The following is a 19,990-nucleotide window of genomic DNA, read 5'->3' as shown; positions in this document are numbered from 1 at the left end:
TCCCCCTTTCTTGTTTATTTCCTCCTTTTCCTCTCTCCTTCCATTATTTTGTGATAGATTCTCACTGTGTGGCTCAGGCTGGCCTTGAACTTGGTACCTTCCCGAGTGCTGGGATTGCAGGTGTGAGTCACCACGCCTGGCTTAGGGACTGTTTTTATTGCTGAGTCGGAGTCCATGGTACCTCGCTCTCCAGTCACTAAAACATCAGTCAGGGTGGTTTCCAGCTTTGAGGAATTACGACTAGAACTACTGTAGACACTTTTATGTAGGATTTGGGCTTTTGAACCCATGGTTTCATTTCTCTGGGATAATTGCCTAGCTGTATAAATTCTGGTCACATGGTAAATTGCATTTAGCCGCCAGACCATTTTCCGGAGTGATTGTTTTCCCATCAGTGTGTGGGGGATCCAGCTTTTCTGCATCCGAGCCAGATTCGGTGCTGCTGGCTTTGAATTTACCCTCTCGGTGCATGTGTGGTGTTCCACATTGTCGTTCTGGTCTGCATTTCCCTGCTGGCTAATGATGCTGACCACCTTTCCAGGTGCTGGTTGTTGTCTGTGTGTCCATCTAGGTATGATGTCTGCCTGTGTCTTTTGACCATTTTCTAATAGTAATTTTTTCATACTGTTTTTATTAAAGCTTTGCTGATCTATAATTCTTACCCCGTGCAGCTCACAGTAAGAACAGTAAGAAGTATGTACGCAGGTGGCTGTGGTCACAGTGGCACAGCAATAATGTTCTAATTGTAGGGTGTGCTCATTGCTCTTCAAAGAAACCCCACACCCATGGGCAGTCTCTCTTCTGTCCCCTTCCCTTTAGCTCCTGGAAGATACCAAATTCAAGGCCAGCCTGGGCTACATAGTGAGAATCTCTCTCAAAATTGTCTGCCTTCTGGTCCTCTGGATTTGTCTATTCTGGGTCTTTGAGAAGTGGAAGAATATTTTATATGTGACATTTTTGACTTGTTTCTTTCACCTAGATAAATGTTCTCTGGGTCATCTATGTTGTAACATGTATCTCTTCCTTGTTTATGGTCAAATAGTGTTCCATTGAATAGATATACCACATTTTAAAGAATCTGTTTGTTGGTTGATAGATACCTGAGTTGTTTCCACTTGTGAATTATGTACAGTGCTGCTCTTGATATTCATGTACAAGTTTTTTTCCATACATTTTGATGTCTCTTGAGTGTATCCCTGGGGGAGGATTTCTTAGTGGTTAGCCTTCTGATGAACTGACAGACTGTTGACAGAGTATCTTCCCTGTTCACATTCCTGTCAAGGAACCGTGAACACAGGTCCAGAGTTCTCTGTAACCTCACCCACACTTGTTCTTGGGGTCTTATTGTCGTTTTGATTATTATACAATTTTTGTTTTGAGACAGGGTCTCACAGTTTAGCCCCAGCTACCCTAGAATTTGCTTTGTAGACCCAACTGGCCTCGAATTCACAGAGTTCTGTCTACCTCTGCCTTCTGAGTGCAGGGATTAAAGGAGTGTGCTACCCGATGCGTTTTGAGAGCTCTTTCTAGAGCCTCTTTGGATGCCAATGATTGGCTGGTCCTTCACTTTGGGTCATGTTTTTGGTGTGGAGTCTAAGAGTTGTGCTCTGACCTCTGCTGGACTCCAAGGCCTCTTCATTCAGGGCCAGCACCCAGCCCTGCAGAGTCCTCTTCCATTAACCCATCTCCTACCTTAGGACAGCTATGGAAAATGTACTGGACTACAGGAACAAAAGGAGAAAGGGACCCAGAGGGTGGACAACCCTTCCACTCTATACCCAGACATCTTCTTCTTATTCCTTCCTTGGCCCCTGTGTTTCTTCTAGACCCTGGAAGAGGAGCTATTTGGGAACAATGAGGAGAGCCCAGCTTTCAAGGAGTTTTTGGATCTCTTGGGGGACACCATCACACTGCAGGATTTCAAAGGGTGAGTTTTGTCAGGGACCTGCAGCATCTATGGTTGAGGCCCTTGGTGGGAACCGGGGACAGCTCTGTCCTGGGGGAACTCTGGGACATTTCCAACTTCTGATCCCTTGCTTATGTACCTGTCTGAATTCCTGAGGACTCAGTGGATAATCCTTCATGACAGGTTGGCTGGGAGGCAGTGGCCCAGGAAGCATGATAAACTAGCTCCTGCCGTGGTTTGCTTTTCTAATTACATTTGGCTCAGACTGGCAGCAACACGAATCCACCTTCCCTACCACTCACCTGGCAGGCAGAAGAGAACCCCGTGCCGTTTGGAAGGAAATGGCCTGATTTGGACAACACTCAAAGACCAGATAATTAAGACTTCACGCAAACATAATAACCATCTTGGCAGATATGCGTGACTCAGTCTATGGCCCTTTAAATGTATGGAAAGCTAGAATATTAGGACTATTGTTTGGAAGACTCTGGCCTTGGTTCTCCTAAAAAAAGGCAACATTTTGGAATATTTCAGAACCATCCAGCGGTGTGGCTGGTATATGGCTGAGAGTCCTAAGCAGCCTTGCCCAGGAGCCAAAACAAGCACCTAACATCTTGTGTAAAAACATGTAGTCCAGTTGCAGTAGGCAATTGCTGTCTTCCTTTGCTCTTTTCTGTCTTTTTCTCTCATTCATTGCTCCATGTTCTCATTTTGAAGTCGCTACTATTGTCTGGAGTCAGTCACACCAGGGTTAGAGTTCCACCTCTGCCACAGGCCCTAAGATATTAGGCCAGGGACTTTACCTGGAGAAGATTCCAGGGCCTTCTCTATCAAAAAGGGAGATAAATGTAGACGGAATAGCACCTCCAAGGTCATGGGGGATTAAAACAGTGCAGTCACAGCAGGTTTGGAATCTGAGTGCAGTGCCCTTTTGACCCTATGGGTCTGAGGTGCATCTGTTTATTTTTGCCCCTCCCAGTTGCTGAAGACTGGTTCCAGACTGGCAGCCACATCTCTGTGAAGGGGGAAGGGCTGGCTCTTGGAAGGCCATCAGTTCTTCCCCAGCCTCTCCTTCCTGCCTAGAATGAAGCAAACATGGAGGGGTTTGGTCTCTACAGGAGCTGGCTGCTTAAAGCTGGTCATCTGTCTCACAGTGTCCTGTGGATTCACCTACACCCAGTGGAGTGACTGGCTGTCCTGGCTTTTGACCGATGATGTGGATAGAACAAAGGCTCAGGCCCAGCCTTGGGAGCTTTGGGAAGCTAGGCCAGGCGTTTGTATGGGGTTATGAATGGATGGCCATCCCAACTGACCAGCCCTGTGAGGATGCATAACAAAGTCTTGAAGACTTAATTAGCTAGTTAGTTAATTTGGTTGTGTTGTAAGACAAAGTCTCACTCGGTAGCCAAGGCTGGCCTCAAATTCAGGGTCATCTTGTTTTGATCTCCAAAGTGCTAGGCTTTCTAATATGTGGCCACCAGGCCCAACTTTGTCTTTCATATGGGTTTCAGATGGTAGAGCACTAGGCTATGCTGTTCAGAAGAGCAGATCTCCACACCTCTCTATTTTATGCCCTCATTGGCCCTCAGGTCTTCTCACCCACCTGTCTGCTAGACGTCCATAGTGTCACCAAGATGCCACCAAGATGCCACCTTACCTCACTCCTTCTCTCCTACTCCTGCCCTGTTTCATGTCAGTTTCCGAGGAGGCCTGGATGTGACCCATGGACAGACAGGGGTGGAGTCGGTGTACACCACTTTCCGGGACCGGGAGATCATGTTCCATGTCTCTACCAAGCTGCCCTTCACGGATGGTGACACCCAGCAGGTAACCAGTACAGGCCAAGCTGCATGTCACTCCCACTTGCCAGATGTGACACCGCAGCTTGGGGTGGCCTATTAAAATGCTCCCTTGAGGCTCAGGGTGTGGCTCAGGGAGACAGACCTTGTCTAGCACGCAGGAGGCTCTATCTCTAGCATCGACAACAAGACTTCCCTCAGGAAGTCAACGAAGGGTCAAGCTGGGAGCAAAGCCAACAAGGTTGATAAGGCTGCAGAGCAGAGGTGCAGATGGGAGCTGGAAGCCGGTAGAGCAAGCCGAGTGTTCGACTCTCAGCAAGTCAGTGGCTTCATGGCTTCAGATTGTGGCTTCAGAGTAGTGTCTGTGTAGGCCACTGCTGTGACATTCTCTAGGTTTCTGAACAGTGGGCTCCCGAGATTCATACCTGTCATATGCCTGCTTCTTGTGGAACCTCTGTCCCCTACCCTGGACACTCGGTCCTTCTGCTTCCTTGCTGCCCTATGAATGTGAACCTTGTATGAAAAGCCTCTCAGCCTCAATCCCTGTCCCTAACCTGGGGATTCTGTGAGACCTGTGGCTCCAGCATTAGCTAACTTTCTCCAGGCTGGCTGCTTTGAGCTGCACGTCCCTGGGGGTGGGTCTGACTCTGGCTGCTGATTCTGGCTGTTTCAACACCAGTGACCCATTCTGTTTCTTTCCTCCTTCCTATCTCAGGGAACACAGGAGGGCCTCCTCCAAACTCTGACCTGTTTGTTTGTGCCCAGGAGCAGGGATGCAGAATCATAAACACTGTGCATGGCTTCTTGGGAGTAAAAGAAATTGGCAAAGGAATTATGATTTGGCTCCGAAATAACTGGATGTTCCAAAAACAAATGGCTGTGAGATTTTTTGTGTAGCCAAAGTGGGTTTTCCTTGGTGGTTTCACCTTTGTCCTTGTTTTTTTGAAGCCTCTCTCACCTACTGCCCCAGTCTCCAAGGCTTCTTACCTCAGGGTCATTTCACCCTGGCATATGCTACAGAGCTTGGCTCTTGGCAGGGACCAAGTTAATGATTGTTCTTTCATTCTGTTTTTCTTACAAAATGGGAGCATGGTGTGTGTGTGTGTGTGTGTGTGTGTGTGTGTGTGTGTGTGTGATGCGTGCAGCATGCATGCATGTAACAAGTGAGGCGGTTTGTGTAAAAGCCTCCAGTCCTGTGTTCAGAGCGTAACAGATACCTGTAAATGAGAACCTCAATTTGAAAGGGCAGAGCAAAAGTCCTGCTTTTGGGATGCATTTCATAGAGAACCAAATAAATACACAGGCAGAACCTGGCATACAGGAAAACCTTAACCTTTGTAACCATCTATATGAACAGTGGTTCACAGTTCCTGGCACACAGTAGGGGCTTGTAACCTAGATCACGTGGCAAAGTGCCTGGCACTGCTCGGTCTCCCATCCATTTGTCCTCCCCTAGCCTACTGGCCTGTGCTTCTCTGCGTCCCCCCCTCTGGTGAACTGATCTGCCCCCTCTGTCTATATTTCCTATCCTCTCTGCCTGTGGTTTTCAGGACACCTTTGTGGGTAACTATTGAGCCCTCTGCTGTCACTCCTTTCTGCTCCTAAAGCTGACGTAGCCATGGCTGGCAGCATGGTTAGCGGTTTTTTTCAGATGGCTTCTCCTGCGTTTGCCTTCCTTCTGGATCAATTCTGGCTCTCTTGGGGCCAGACCTGGTCTCATATTCTTACATTCTCTCCAGGGTCCTAGTCCAGGCTCTGTGCGCTGTTGTTTAGTAACCCTCAGACCAGCTGTTACTTAACAACATGACTGTCTTTCTCCCTTCTTCTCCCGGTAATTCCCACAGACTGAGAGGAACAGCCCCCCAAAGAGCTTGGCCTCAGAGTTCAGGGTTTATGAATGGTGGATAAAGAAGAATTTGCAATTGAGCTCTTTTCTGTTTGGGGGGTGGGTGGTCTTCACTTTCACAAGGAGGTACTTTCTGTTTAGCTGCAGAGAAAGCGACATATTGGGAATGACATCGTGGCCATCATCTTTCAAGAAGAAAACACTCCATTTGTCCCAGATATGATCGCATCAAACTTCTTACATGCCTACATTGTCGTCCAGGCTGAAAGCACAGGCACGGAGACCCCATCCTACAAGGTAAGAAAAAAGCCACCATGGAGGGCAGTCATGGGCCTCTGTATATCCCTAGGCTTGGTGGACTCAGTGACAGCTAGAGACATAAGGTCGTAGCAGTCCCAATAGTTGGTCCTGCTTCTGAGATTTGGAACCTGGCTCTGAGTGGAAAGCACCCATCCTGAGGTCTCCATCCTGCTGCTTCTAGCTCTTCAACTTCCCACTCAACAGTGAAGAAGCCCTGAGCGCTGGTCACTGTGATAGCATTTGCTAGAGGAAGTCTAAGGAGGGGGGAGGGGGGAGGGGAGGGGAGAGAGAGGGGGGAGGATGGGAGGTAGAGGAGGTACAGAGAGTGGTCAGAAAAGGGGAAAGAAAGACAAGGAGGATGAAGGCTAGAGAGGCCTCACAGACCCTGAACAAACGAATTAATTTAATTGGAATATTTTGGTGAGAATGCAAGACCTGGGTGAGGCTCATAAGCAGGGACTTTTCTTTCTTTCTAAGATACATGAAAGCTAAAAATGTCATTCTGGCCACTGCTGGTGACACATGCCTGTAATCCCCAAATCCTGGCAGATGTCAGGGTGGGGGCAGTGGATCAAGAGTTCCAAGCTAGCCTGGCCTACATAGTGAGACCTTGTTAAAAAAACTAAAAAGGGGATGAGGAGGGTGTGGATTAAAGCAAGTTTGATTTAGTCAGTGTACACTGTATGCAAGTGTGGAAATAGTACAATAAACTCCATTAATATATATATATATATATAATTAGTACGTGCTAATTTAAAAAAGCAAAAGAGAATAGGGTCACCTGCTGTAATGGGAGGAGGTGTGTGGAATATTTTAGACTCTTTTGGCTTCCAGCCCTCAGCGTCAGATAGAGACAGGATCCGCTCCTTTGTCCTCCTCACTGGCTGCTTCTTCACCTCCCTTCTTTCTCCTAACCTCCAGAGCAGCACTTCTCTGTGTTCCATTGCTTTGAGGGGCCTGGGACCCAGGAGAGATAGGCTAAGCCAGGGATTTTAGGGTAGAACTAGGTGGTTTCCAAACCCTCAGAGATCTTGTGAGTAAGAACCAAGTGCTGGTTTCTGGTTTTTGTTTGTCTGTTTTTGTTTGTTTCCTGGGGAAGAGAGACCAGAGTTCAGTTCTCAAAGGGTTCCCTGCATCACAGAACACTGGGCACTGGCATCCTAAGACCCCTTTTCACTGTTAAGGCAGGTTCGGATTTGTGAAGGTGTCTGTGCGATCTAAGGTGCTCCCCAGAGCGCCCCTCCCTGCAGGCACTGTGGGTGATGCATGAACTGTGAGGAGGACTGGGTTAGATCCCTCAGAGACCCTGGCTGACACTGGCCTTAGCTGATCCTTCAGTAGGAGGACCAACAATGAGAAAGGAGAGTTAAGACAGGAGGGACCCCAGAAGGCAGAATAACATAGCAGCCTGGGGTCTTTGCTTCTATCTCTTTGTGGCTGTGTGATTGCTAGTCAGTTCCGGCCGTCTCTGGCCCTCTATTTCTATCTTTGCAAAACAATTAATCTGGAGTCCTTCTAGCCCTGGGTACTTATGGGAGCAGAGACAGAGGCCCGATGGGGTATGGGGACTCTGTAGTGAAGGTGTCCTTTCATACATGAAGGTCAGCGGGGAAAGTAAAGACCAAGAACCTGAGTGATTGATGGTGGCTCCTGCTCTGTGCCAGGCTCTGCCTTACAGCAGTCTTCTTCGTTTTCTACCTTCATTTGTGTGTGTGGATGTGAGTGTGCATGAGTGTGTGAGAGTGTGTGTGAGTGTGCATATGTGTGTGAGCATGTATATGTGTGAGTGTGTGTGAGTGTGAGTGTGTGAGTGTGCATGAGTGTGTATGTGTGTATGTGTGTATGTGTGTGAGTATATGAGTATGTGAGTGAGTGTGTGAGAGTGTGTATGTGTGTATGTGTGTGAGTATATGAGTATGTGAGTGTGTGTGTGAGTGAGTGTGAGTGTGAGTGTGTGAGAGTGTGTATGTGTGTATGTGTGTATGTGTGTGAGTATATGAGTGTGTGTGAGTGTGTGAAAGTGTGTATGTGTGTGTATTTGTGAATATATGTGTGAGTATATGAGTGTGTGAGTGTGTGTGTGTGAGTGTGAGTGTGTGTGTGAGTGTGAGTGTGTGTGTGTGTGTGTACATATGGAAATCAGAGGCCAGCTTGCAGGAGTCAGTTCTCTCCTTCCACAGTGCAACTCCTAGGGACTGAGGTCAGTTTGTTAGGTTTGGTGGCAAGTGCCTTTACCCACACAGCCATCTTTCTAGCCCCTTGGAGAGTCTCCTGGAAGCCTAGTGAGGCCCATCAGTCTGCTCATAGGGAAGAGATTGAGGCTGATTGCTGCTGAGGCCACAGAGCCTGGGAGCCTGGAGCTGGAAGTCTTCCCAGGAGCCTGTGGGCAGGTGGGAAACTGGTTCCATGGGCATGCATGGAATATGGAACCCAATCACTTCAGGTGGGGATCTCGCTTCCATCACTCTAGATTGGAAAGAGACTCCAGCTCAGTAATCAATAGGATTTCCCCATCCCTACCTGCAAGGGCCACTCCACCTCACTCCTGGAGTTCTGCCAAGGTTTCAAGAATCTTCTGTGAAGCAGGTGGCTGGGAGGGCCTTCCCTTGCCTATCATGACTCTCTCTGAACCCAGTCTTGTGGGTGGCAGGCCATCCCTGGGCACGAGGCTTTGTTGAGTCTCCAGCCCTCCCTCTCTCAGCTCTCCTGGGCATCTATTTGTAAGCTGAGAGGAGGGGGAGACTAAAACTTAGCTGCCTGGGGAGACCCAGGTCAGAGGAGGAGCAAGCATATGGATGGGCAGTGGATGAACAGTACCAGAAAGGACTTGGGCCCTGCCCCTGCTGACCTGTGGATTTAAAGGCACTTCTAAGACACCCTGTCAGAATAGACTATTTAATACAGGCCTGAGGAGGAGGAGCCAGTCCAGGGAAACAGCTGGGCCTGCAGGCATCTGTGCTTTGTCCCCAGGGTCCCAGATACCCACAGCGGACAACAAAATTCTTGTTCTGAGATGGAATTCTAGATGTGGGCCACTGGTGTGTGGTAGGTGGCTGGAGGGGAGCTGTGCCCAGCAGCTGGGGCTCAGCCAGAAATCTTGTCAGTGAACACAAACCATTTCTTGACTCTGAGTACCTCAGTTTGGGCCATGTAGATGGCTTTGAGCTTGGAGGAAGAAGGCCCCATTGACCGAGGCTCTGATTCTCCTGCTGGACCTGGCAGAGCCCCAGGCTGCCTGCTCACCCAGTCTGGCAGACTTGCATCTGCCCTACTTCACAGGGCAGAATGGTTGGCAGTCTGCCAGGACCTTCACGTCAGCCACTGCTAGTGAAGGGTTAGGGTAGCCTCCCCAGAGCCCTGTAGCCTCAGGGGCTGACAGCAGGTTAAACCAAGGTACTTGTGTGAGAGAGGAGATGAGGAGTGGAAGTCACCTGCTCCAGGACCACCCTTATGCTGAGTCTCTGGATGATCTTAGAGTCCAGCCTCACAACATCTGGCCAGAGCCTGGATGTCCCCCATCCTCATTCCCAACCGATGCCCTTGGTATCTCCATGTTCAGGCCTCGGCCAGAATAACTGGCTTTGGGTATAGAGTCAGGCTTCAGACCTAGGTCCACTGCCTGGGTCGAGTTGCTAAGGAGCCCCAAGCTTTCATTGCAACCAGTTTTTACTTGTTTCTTCAAAAACTTAAATTGTTATTTGTTGTTGTTTTTGTTGTTGCTGGTGGTGGTGGTGGTGGTGGTGGTGGTGGTGTGTGTGTGTGTGTGTGTGTGTGTCGGCGCACATGTGCACACGTGCGTGCACATGATATGTTTTGGGGGCACAGACACACAGGTATGGAGGGCAGAGACAATTTGGGCGTTGTTTCTCTTCTGGGGACTATCAAGCTTGTGTGTCAGGTTTGTTTTTTGTTTGTCTGTTTGCTCTTTTGTTTTTAACCAGTGGAGCCATTTCTGTGACCCAGCGGTTACCTTCTAGACACTCTAAGTGAGTTTGATATGTAGCCAGATTAATGGGGCCTCAGAGCTGGGTTGGAGCAGGCTGGATTCTCTGTGCTCCTTTCTCTGGCTTTGGGGGTACTCGCCCCATGTCTTAATCTGTTTACTCATCAGTTAAATGGGCAGTAGTTCTCTGTTGCCTTCTCTGGGATGAACACTGTATTGGGGTAATGAGACAAACCTCTGGGCCACCACTTGCACTATTTTTACCTAGGGTCCCAGGGTTCCCCAGCCCAGGGCATCATTTTGCCAAGCTTGCTTCTGACCCCTAGGAAGGCAGAGGAAAGGATGCAGAATTCCATCCCATCCAGTCCACTAGAGAAGCATCACATGGGGTTTGTGGGAGAGGCTCACACAGACATTCTGTGTTCTAGGAAGGAGAGAAGGGGTAGGCTAGTCTGCTGCAAGGTGTGGGACTCCTCATCTGCTTAGCCCCCTTGACACTGTTTCATTCAGGTATCAGTCACTGCGAGGGAAGATGTGCCTGCCTTTGGCCCCCCTCTGCCAAGCCCGCCTGTTTTCCAGAAGGTAAGAACCTGTCCTTTTATACTTGTCATATCCAAGACCCCAGATCTCTGCTCCTGAGTGTCAGTGGTTACTGAGTGTAGAGAGGCATCGTGGAGAGATCCTGTTATAGCTTTGGGGATATCTCCTTTCTGGATAGCTCCCTGCCTCACCCTTTGAGGTCAATGTGGCCCTTGCTGAGAGTTCGATGCCCGGGTTGCCTTCCTGTTAGTAGAAGGACTTTTATCCTGTGCTCCAGACCCAAGAGACAGCTGCAAGAGTCGCCACCAGTAACCATGGTGCCTTGTGGAGGGTGGGTTTCCCAGCACTGGGGATGTTGGCTTCCAAGCTGGTAGCTGGTATATTAGCAGGCAGGTCTGGCCTTGGCTGGAAATGACCAGATATGAGACGGGCTACAGCAGGGCCTCTCTTGTCTTATTGTCACTGTGGTTGGAGGCATTTTATCTACAGCAGAGGAGGGAGAGTTCTGAGTCTCTTACCTGTTTCAGGGCACAGAATTCCGGGAGTTTCTGCTCACCAAGCTCACGAATGCAGAGAATGCTTGCTGCAAGTCGGACAAGTTTGCCAAGCTGGAGGTGAGAATGCCAGACTGAAAGGCTCCTCTGGGCTTGCTCTGGGGTCTGACCACGGTGCCCACTCAGTTGGGGAGCTCTTTGTTCCTTCCTAAGCCCTCAGCTCTCTGTTGCTTTGGGAACTTTTTTTTAGTTCTTGGTAGGAACTCATCTAGGCTCTAGGTCTCACCAGCCAATCACCTGTAATTTTTTTTTTAACTGAACATGTGTTATGTCCAGGTCTTGCTCTATTACCAAGAATAAGTGAGACATCACTTCTGCACTGTGTAGTGCCCAGGCTGATAGAGGGGCCTTCACAGAAGAGAAGCTATGATTTATAATACAGTGTCCTGTATTATACTCTGGACCATGATGGAGCTAGTGTGTAGTGACTGCTTCGCTAGGGATGATGGCAGGTGTATTCAGGAAAGGCTTCCTGGAGGAGGTTGCTTTTGAACTGCTGAATCTTGATGCCAGATGAAGCTTTCACAGGAGGAGAATCTGGAAAGTCATTCAAGACTCAAGGATCAGTCAGAGGCCAAACAGAAGCAGACATTTTGGGGTGGGAGGTGTGGCCTGATAGCAGCCTCCTGTGACTGGAAGATGGGGCTCAGCTGCAGATGGTGGCTGCATTGAATGGAGCAGGACTGTGGCTTGCAGGTGGTGGGCACTATGAGGTTTTTAAGCAGTGTTTGACTTGAATGTTAGAGGCATCATTAGCCCCCAGACAGAGGAGGAGGAGGAAGCGGGAGGGGGAATAAGAGGGAGAGGAGGAGGAAGAGGGGGAGGAGAGGTTGAAGGGGAGCTAGAACAGGAACTGGCTGGTTAGAAATGATTAAAGAGTCTAAGAGACTCAACAAAGGTGAACACTTCACAGGAGGTACTGGGATAAATTGGGTAGATGTGTCCAACCAGAGGCCTGTAAGCCACATGTGCCCCAGTATAGCCATGACTGTGGTTCAAGACAAAAATCATAGAAACATTATGAAATTTCCCCCTGGTAACTCGACTGTGCAGTTCTTTTTTATTTTTATTGGACATTTTATTTATTTATATTTTAAATGTTATCACCCTTCCCAGTTTCCCATCCGTGCACCCCTATCTTATACCCTCCCCCAAGCCCTCCAAGAGGGTGTTTTGCCACTCACCCACCTACTCTTGCCTCAGTGCCCTAGCATTCCCCTATACTGGGGCATCTAGCCTTCCCAGGACCGAGGACCCCTCCTCCCATTGATGTCTGACAAGGCTGTCCTCTGCTACATATGCAGCTGGAGCCATGGGTTGCTCCATGTGTACTCTTTGGTTGGTGGTTTAGTCCCCGGGAGCTCTGGGGGAGGGGGAGTCTGGTTGGTTGATATTGTTCTTTCTATGGGGTTGCAAACCCCTTCAGCTCCTTCAGTCCCTGCCCTAACTTCTCCATTGGGGTCCCCATGCTCAGTGTGATGGTTGGCTGCAAGCATCCACATCTTATTGGTCAAGCTCTGGCAGAGCCTCTCAGGAGACAGCTATATCAGGCTAACTGCAGTTCTTACAGTTGACAGCATTGCGTCACAACATCAAAAGGTTGGACATTCCTACAAGGTCAGGGCTGGGAAGACATAGATAGACTCCTAGAAATAAAGGCGGGGAAAGTGGAATTGTGGGCTTTCAGCTCAGGCTTGGTGGTGACATGGGGACAATCAGGAGAGGAGCTTTGTTAGGACTGTGGCCTGCCAAAAGGGCTTGTACAGTTTGTTGTGTCTGGAGCACCCTGGAGGCTGCATGCATGTCCCTGGCTGCTACCTGGTGGCTACAGATCTTTTGTATAGATCTTGGTCTGAGATCTGGGCTGGGAGTCACCAGGGTAAGTCTTGGAAGAGCTGGTATGGCCGGGAAAGTGAGAGCAGGGGCAGGCCCGGAACATTGGTGCTAACTTCAGCATTAGTGAATATGAAGCTGTCTCCTCCTAAATCCCCACCATGGCCAGGAGCTGGTGACAGAATAGCAGCTCTCAGACCAGACATCTGGAGTAGAGAAGAAAGTACACACCTCTGCTGTCGGTGTACAACTGTATATACCGTTCCTTCCTAGGACCGGACCCGGGCTGCTCTCCTGGACAACCTTCACGATGAGCTCCACACACATACTCAGGTCATGCTAGGCATGGGCCCAGAGGAGGACAAGTTTGAGAACGGGGGCCATGGAGGATTCCTGGAGTCTTTTAAGGTATGGATGCAGGCTTTTTTTGGGGGGAGGGTTGCTGTGGAAGAGGACAAAGAAGGAAAATGGCTAAGTTATTGGGGATCCAGCTTGAGAGTTCAAGGACCAGTCAGAGGTAACAAGATGAGGTTGGACTTTGCAAAGGGCTGGGGCCTTATGTATGAGGTTAGAGCAGCCAGCAATGATTCCAGAGCATGGAATATCTCCATGCTCTCTCCCTTGGCCTGGACTGTCTTCAGCTCAGGAATCTTGTAAGCAGGAAAGTGAGTGAGCAGAGGAGAGGAGGCCACATGAACTAAGACCCTCACTGCTTCCTCTGTCTCCCTCTGTGGTGGGCGAGCTCAGGGAAGAATGGTGGGGCTGAGGCCACAAGTCGTAGGGGTATTCAGTAGCTGGGTGGAGTGCTGCATGGTTCTTCCTTGCTGGCAAGTGCTGGAGCCTGGATGGGGGTGGATGGGAGGGTGGAGCCACAGGCAAGTCTCTCCAGCATTGAAAACCAGTTTTACCCGGAATGAGCTCCCTGACTGGATGACCACAGAACCAGTGAGGGGCAGAGGTGGTTTATTATCATGTCCTGGCTGCTGGCTTGTTGGTTCACACAGCACTTGTATTGGTGTCTGATTTGAACCTGACTATAATCACGGGCATTCGACTGGATAGTTATTTCTCCATATCTACTTTAACACAAAGGGGAGTGGGTGGGTGCTGGAGGGCAGGCTACAAGAGGCCATGGGATCTCAGGACCCTGCCCCTCAGAGGTTCACACCTCGATTTTCTGACTCTAAGTTCAAGTTTCTGCCAGGTTTCCCACCAGAGAGAGATTTATAAACATGACATTTTGAGCTATTAGGATTGGGGTTACGTGTGCTTTTAAAAGTCCCAGCTTCAGGGTACTAGGCAAGATCTTTAAAGTCCTTAAGCTGCAGTTTTCTTGTTAAGGACCCAGAGATAATAAATTGAACCTCTGTCACTGTTGTGAGAGTTCATTGGAATAAAGCCCGAAATTGCAGATTGTATCTGACACAGTAAATACTCTTAGCTGTTTTAATAGGACACACATTAACTGTGCTGTATGGGTCACATAGAGCCTTAAACTTCCCAACTCTCATTAGAGCTCTCTGTGAAAGGCTGGAATTATGGATGTAATAATTTTGGCTTGATAATTCACACTCAATTTTAGCAATTGTAAGTATAGTTTTACATGTGAGGAAACAAAGACGCAGACACTAAATGATTTGTCCTGGGTCACCCTGGAGACAGAGTTGAATTCAGGTCTCCCAGATTCTTAAAAGCTACATGATACTCCCTCCCAGGTTCTGACCATGAAGATTCCACCCATTTTGGCCAGGCCCGGGCAGGTCTGGGTCAGTTGTTCACTGCCCAGCTGGACAGCTGAGAGCAGGCACAGCTCTGCTAGCCCTAGCTGGAACCCGCTGCTGAGATTCCTCCTGAGGGTGGGGGGAGTTGAGCTGCTTGTCCAGGCTGGTAGGGGATTCCTAGGGCTTCTGGTGTAGTCATGATAGCTGTGAACGAGGAGAAGCCCAGGGAATCCAGGTTCAAGAGGAGCTTGGTGTGGAGGAGTATGCCTATAGGGCCAACATTTGGGAAGCCACGGCAGGGGCATGATGAGTTCAAGGACGGCTTGGGCTACCTAGTGAGATTCTTCTTTATTTTTGTTGGATTTTGAGAAAAACGAAGGACAGAGGGGAAAAGGAAGGGAGAAGGAAGAGGGAGGCAGCCACGGTGGACAGATTCCTTGCCAAGAGGAGGGTGAGTGTGAGGCTAGGTCATAGGAACAGGCTTGGGCTTAGGGAAGGCAGAGTGGCCTTCTGAGGCTCTGCCCCACCTCACATCACACCATTCAAAGTGTTCCTCTTCCCACAGGAAATTAATTTAGATAGCATGATCGGAGCTGACCTGCAGTTGACAAGCTAGCACGATGCAGGCATTGTATGAACATCTGTTGCTTTGGGTCTTACAGGTTTTCTTTTATACTTGGCATTCAAATGTTTATGTAACATTGCACGTAGGCTGTGGACATTCTGCCCATGGATCTGATGGATGAGGTAGCCCCGCTTACAGCTGGTGGCAGATCTAAAGGACGGTGGCTCAAGGCCAGTCTGCTTAGTCTCTTGCATCTGTTAGGAGGAGTAGCGGTTGGTTTATGTTTCCTTTAGGGCGTCTGAGGTATTCCTAGAGGGGCTCCCAGGAGAGGGCATGCTTCAAGACTCTGTTATGACTGGCCTGAGAGTCAGCATAACAGGGACCTGGTTTTAACTCTGTGGGTGAAGGTAGACCCATTTTCCCATTCAGATTTCATACTTGCCCTTGAGGTTGTGAAGTTGTGGGGACAGCAGGGGCCGTCAGGGTCAGGCACACAGAGTGAGCCTCTGGAGCACTAGTGACCATGGCCAGCGAGTTTCTCTTCCCTCAGAAGGAGACTTTGGCTTCTCTTGTCAACCCCTTCAGTGTTGATTCAGGTCTCCCATGTGGAGAGGCCTGGGCAAGGGGGCAGGCATGGTCCTGGCCCAGTTCAAGAGTCTGTCTCTAGTGCCTTAGGCAGGACTGTGGTGTCGGGATTACTGACATTTTTGGGGGATTAATCTTTGACTCTGTGGGATGTCTCCAGAAAAAAAAAAGAGTTATCTGTAATGACTCCAGAAAGAAAATGCCTGCCTTGAAAGCTCTCTCACAGGCAGGCACTAGCTGGGGATACTCAGGGATGAGTACCACCTCACTCCCTGTCCCCTTTAGACGGCTCTCCCTAGAGGACCCCATCCCAGAAGCAGACCCGCTGTGGCTGCTGTGGCTGTAGGCTGTGTGTGTCCCATGGGGGTGGTTCATTCACTCCTCACTTTTGTTCTGGCTGTGGGTGGAAGCTTTCCCTTTGCGAGACACGGAGTGGTTGCTTTGTGGACACCTAGACCTGCTAGTTAACCAAGCCGCTTGGAGGAGTCTCAGGACCTGCCGGGTCTACTGACATTTGGAAGTTTTCATTTTCATGTCGGTGACAATCTGAAAATCTACACATTTCTAATGGCAAAGGCTCATCTTTTGCAGGGTTGGCTTGGATGAACGATGTTTCTGTGACTCCAGTGGATGGCTGTGCCCATGTTCTTGGGAACCTTGCAGGTTTTTTTTTTTTCCCCCGGTGAAGGAGCTGTTTATTTCTTCCTTTTGGAAGGTACCTATCTCTAGGTGATCTGTAATGAGGTAAAAAGAACAAAAAGACAGGCGATTTGTCCGTGTTATGGACATAGCACGTGCGGACCATGGTTTCAGAAACAGGGGACTGGCCCAGCTCTCTGCTGTCCTCATTATAAGGAGGCAGAAATAGAAGACCACAGGAGAGAATTGGAACCACCGGGAGCAGGGAGGCAGCAGGCTAATTTCTCTCACCCTTTGAGGAACTGGTGTTAGTAATGCATTGGTCTCACCTGACCCCTAGTGGCAGGAGAGGTTAACAGACGTCTCTGGCAAAGTCTCTTCGGGGGGGTCCTGCAGCCATAGGCCTGGTGGTAGACAGAGGATTGTAAGTGGGGCAGACATAGTACCCAGCCTTTGACATCTCTGCCCCTCCTTTTGCTCCTGGAAGGGGAGGCTGTGGTCCTAGGGGTGTATTACACATCTTGCAGTGCAGTGAAGGAGGAGAATGGGGAAGGAAGGGAATGAGAGAGGGGAGGAGGGGGTGCTCAGGCCTTGGGCCTGGCTCTGCTTAGCTCATGGTTTAGAACCATAGTCTAAGTGAGCTACCAGCATGTTCCTGCTGGAGGAACAGAAGACCCTGACTGAAGCCATCTCGGCAGGCGGGAGGTTAGTAGTGTCTTTGTCTCCGAGGCCCTGCCTCTGTTACTTCCAAGGGCTTGGATACGCATGCTCCCCCACCCCCTCCCATGCTCATTTCCTTGGTTTTTGTCTCTGACGTTGAGTTTGTTAAGTTGAAGCAACTCATTAAAACCTTGTGTAAGGAGGCCATGGCAGTGAGGTGACACTCGTGGGTAATGAGAAAGCACTGCATTCTTTGTCCTTCACCTCACAGCAGAGCTGGATGGAAGGCAGCAGTGGGCTAGGCTGAGGGCTGGGAGGCCACAGGAACTGAGGGAGATTGGTGGAACCAGAGGTGATCAGCCAGGAGGATGGCAAGGGACGGTTGTGGAAATGATAGAAAAGGCCAGCATGAGATCGCAAGGTTTAGAAATGTCGGTGAGATTCCAGCTCTGCCCACAGAACTTTCCGAGGGCCAGGACACACTGCTGGAGTGAGCTGGAATGGAGGACCCAAGCAGGAGTCAGGTGAGCTTTGCCAAGCGCAAAGTCCCCAAACCTTCTGGAGCTAACACAATGGCTTCCATAACTGTCCTTCCTCATCATTACCCCCTGCCCCTTTTTGTTCTTTACCCTGTTTTCTGATTATCTTGGCTAGATTGACAGGGCCAGCACTTCCCTTCAGTTGCCCATTGGACCGTAATGTGAAATTCTTAAGACGTCACCAGACAGTTTCATTCAAGTCAAGCTTTGTTTTGGTTCTTAGCGACGACCATCACCTGTCTTTCACGCTAAGATCAGGGCAGGAGAGCTGACCCAAGTGGGCAGATGTCATCCCAGGGGTTGAACACACACACTGTCTCATTTCATCCTTGTGACAGCTCCTCCTGCCAGGGACCATGGGAGAACCAGGACTCCACCTTTCCTGTTGCCAAGAGCAGGAGAGCAGGTGACTGACAACCTGCCCAGCCCTGGAATTGCATTAGTTCATTGGCTCCTCAGGTTCTGTCTGCTGACTGTGGCAGAAGTACATGGGCATCTGAAGACACTGTCCTCCCTGACATCAGCCTCTGACGTTTTTATGAGAGCTGGATCTCCAAACCTCCTGCTTCCCTGTCATCTTTAGTTCATCAGTCAGTGACTTGCTCCATCTTGTTCCTCGCCTCTGTCCCATCTCCTTATCCTTTCCTTCTCCCACCTCTCTCTCCTTCCACCTCTCTCCCTCCATCCTCCCTCACCTCTTCCCTTCCTCCCCCCTTTTCTTTTGGAGACAGGGACTCACTATGCAGCCCAGGCTAGCCGTAACCTCTCAAGCCTTCGAAGTTGTATGGATTACAGGCATGCACTCCCATATCCAGCTCAGTGTTTTCAATCTTGGGGCCCGGGATCCTATATTTGGGTCCCAGCTCTATCTCTTTAGTAGTGTGTGACAGTTATTTGTCGCTTGAGAGATTTTCTGTTCTCTATGCCTCAGCCTTGTGAGGATTCATCAGATTGTGTGTGCAAGGCTCCTTAGACTGGATACAGTGCACAGGGCTTGTTATTCACACGTGGATCCGTTCAGAGCATGAGAGACTGAGGACTAGATCAGAACACAAATGAAGACTTTGAAGTGTTGATGACACTGGTGGTGGCAGCCCAGGGGAACAAGCATATAAAGATGCTGGCATTTACGAAGCATTTGTGTCATTTAAGGAGCCTTTCTTCCCATCCATGTGCATAACCGCAGGTTTCAGAGTCCTGGTGTCTATGACGCTTGGGTGGTAGAATGAATCAAATATGCTGGCTCTCACAACCATGTCCCAGGAACACTGTTGCTAGGCAACTCTTCTGTGGTTCTGAGAGGGGAGAGGGGACATCCCTCATGGGTTATCTTCGGTTCAGACAATAGAGGCTACATGACGTTGATGTGAGGCTGGTAGTCCCACATCTCACTGGTGGCCTGTCTTGAGGGCTGTGACATCTACCAGTGGCCTTTCTGAGTCTCTGTCCCTTGTCAGGAGGAATGGAAGGCAGGATGAAGCCTTCGGTCTTTCACCATTCCAAGGTCTCAAAGGTGTCCCTGGGGTCCCAAAGAACAGTGTATGTGGAAGCTTTTCCTGGATGTCTCAAAGGAAGAAAGGGGCTTTGCTCTCTCTCTGGAGACATTCCTTAAGGGTATGCACAGGCCTGAGTCCATTCATAAGGGTATGGACTTCAGCTTAGTCCATATCTGGTTGCTGTGTGTCAGGTTCTGAGACTACCCTGTCTTGACAGGCTCACACCACAGTGAGGGAAATTTGCTAATTACTGTAGCAAGATGTCCAGGTGACTCTGGCACAGTTGGTCAAAGCATGTGTGTTCTCCTCCCCCCACCCCATGTGATCCTGGCCTCTCCAGCTTTGTCATCAGGTTTGACTTCCAGTGCTTTCAGGGGCTCTCCACAAAGCCACCAGCAGAAATCCCTCCAGCTTCTCTAGTAATGGATAAATTAAATGAGTGCTTTAGATTAAGCCTGAGTACTTTGTATTTCAAGGGGGTCGGAGGCATGGAGGGGAAGGGATAAGGGAAGGGGAGGGGGAAGAGGTGGTGGAGGAGGCATTGGGATACATGTTGGTCCTGCCAGCAAGAGATCTGCCGGTTGGAATTTGGCACCTGTACATGAACCACTCACAGTACAGGAGTCCAGGAGCCTTTGCTCTTTAGGCCCCAGAACAACTCACACAAATAGGCCATCATCACAGACACTGAGTCTTGCATTATTAGCATCCTCTTAGAAGTGTGTTTTGTGCACTCTTGGGTGCAATGCCCCTTTGGCCTCAATAGTGCAGTTCTAGTTCCTGGTGTGATGCTGGGCACACAGGAAACACATTGTGCTTAACATCAACACCAAGAGAAGCTACATTTGTGATGCCCTGGCCTCTCTTTTAAGAGCTTTATAGGTTCTCATTGCTACTCCTTGTGTAGACCCACCCTATCCCATTGCACTTATGTCTCAGAGAAGCTAAGTAGCCTGCAGGGTCCCCAACTAATTAGTGGCACAGCAGGGAGCACATGCGTGACTCCTGGCAGCAGCGGCCTAACACTTTTGTGCTTTTGACCTCTAAATTGTGTTGTCTGGCCA

At 49.5% G+C, this 19,990-nt stretch overlaps 1 protein-coding gene across 12 annotated transcripts in view; it reads left to right on the top strand.

Annotated features, from left to right (window-relative positions):
- Rap1gap2 (RAP1 GTPase activating protein 2) overlaps positions 1-19,990 on the top strand; it is a 217,125-nt gene that overhangs the window by 181,554 nt on the left and 15,581 nt on the right. For all 12 annotated transcript variants that reach the window (XR_005489831.1, XM_039086002.1, XM_017597289.1 and 9 more), the window contains 6 exons: positions 1,827-1,927; positions 3,604-3,733; positions 5,693-5,848; positions 10,305-10,376; positions 10,862-10,948; positions 12,995-13,129. Coding sequence is in view for 11 of the 12 variants with exons in the window: in XM_039086002.1 (XP_038941930.1) it covers positions 1,827-1,927; positions 3,604-3,733; positions 5,693-5,848; positions 10,305-10,376; positions 10,862-10,948; positions 12,995-13,129 (681 nt within the window). In the remaining variant the exon portion in view is untranslated. The remainder of the gene's footprint in view (positions 1-1,826; positions 1,928-3,603; positions 3,734-5,692; positions 5,849-10,304; positions 10,377-10,861; positions 10,949-12,994; positions 13,130-19,990) is intronic.

The sequence above is a fragment of the Rattus norvegicus genome, chromosome 10 (genome assembly GCF_036323735.1).
Source record: "Rattus norvegicus strain BN/NHsdMcwi chromosome 10, GRCr8, whole genome shotgun sequence".
Lineage (NCBI taxonomy): Eukaryota > Metazoa > Chordata > Mammalia > Rodentia > Muridae > Rattus > Rattus norvegicus.
Note: the sequence above shows the minus strand (reverse complement) of the source record. Positions and strands in the feature narration are given on the sequence as shown.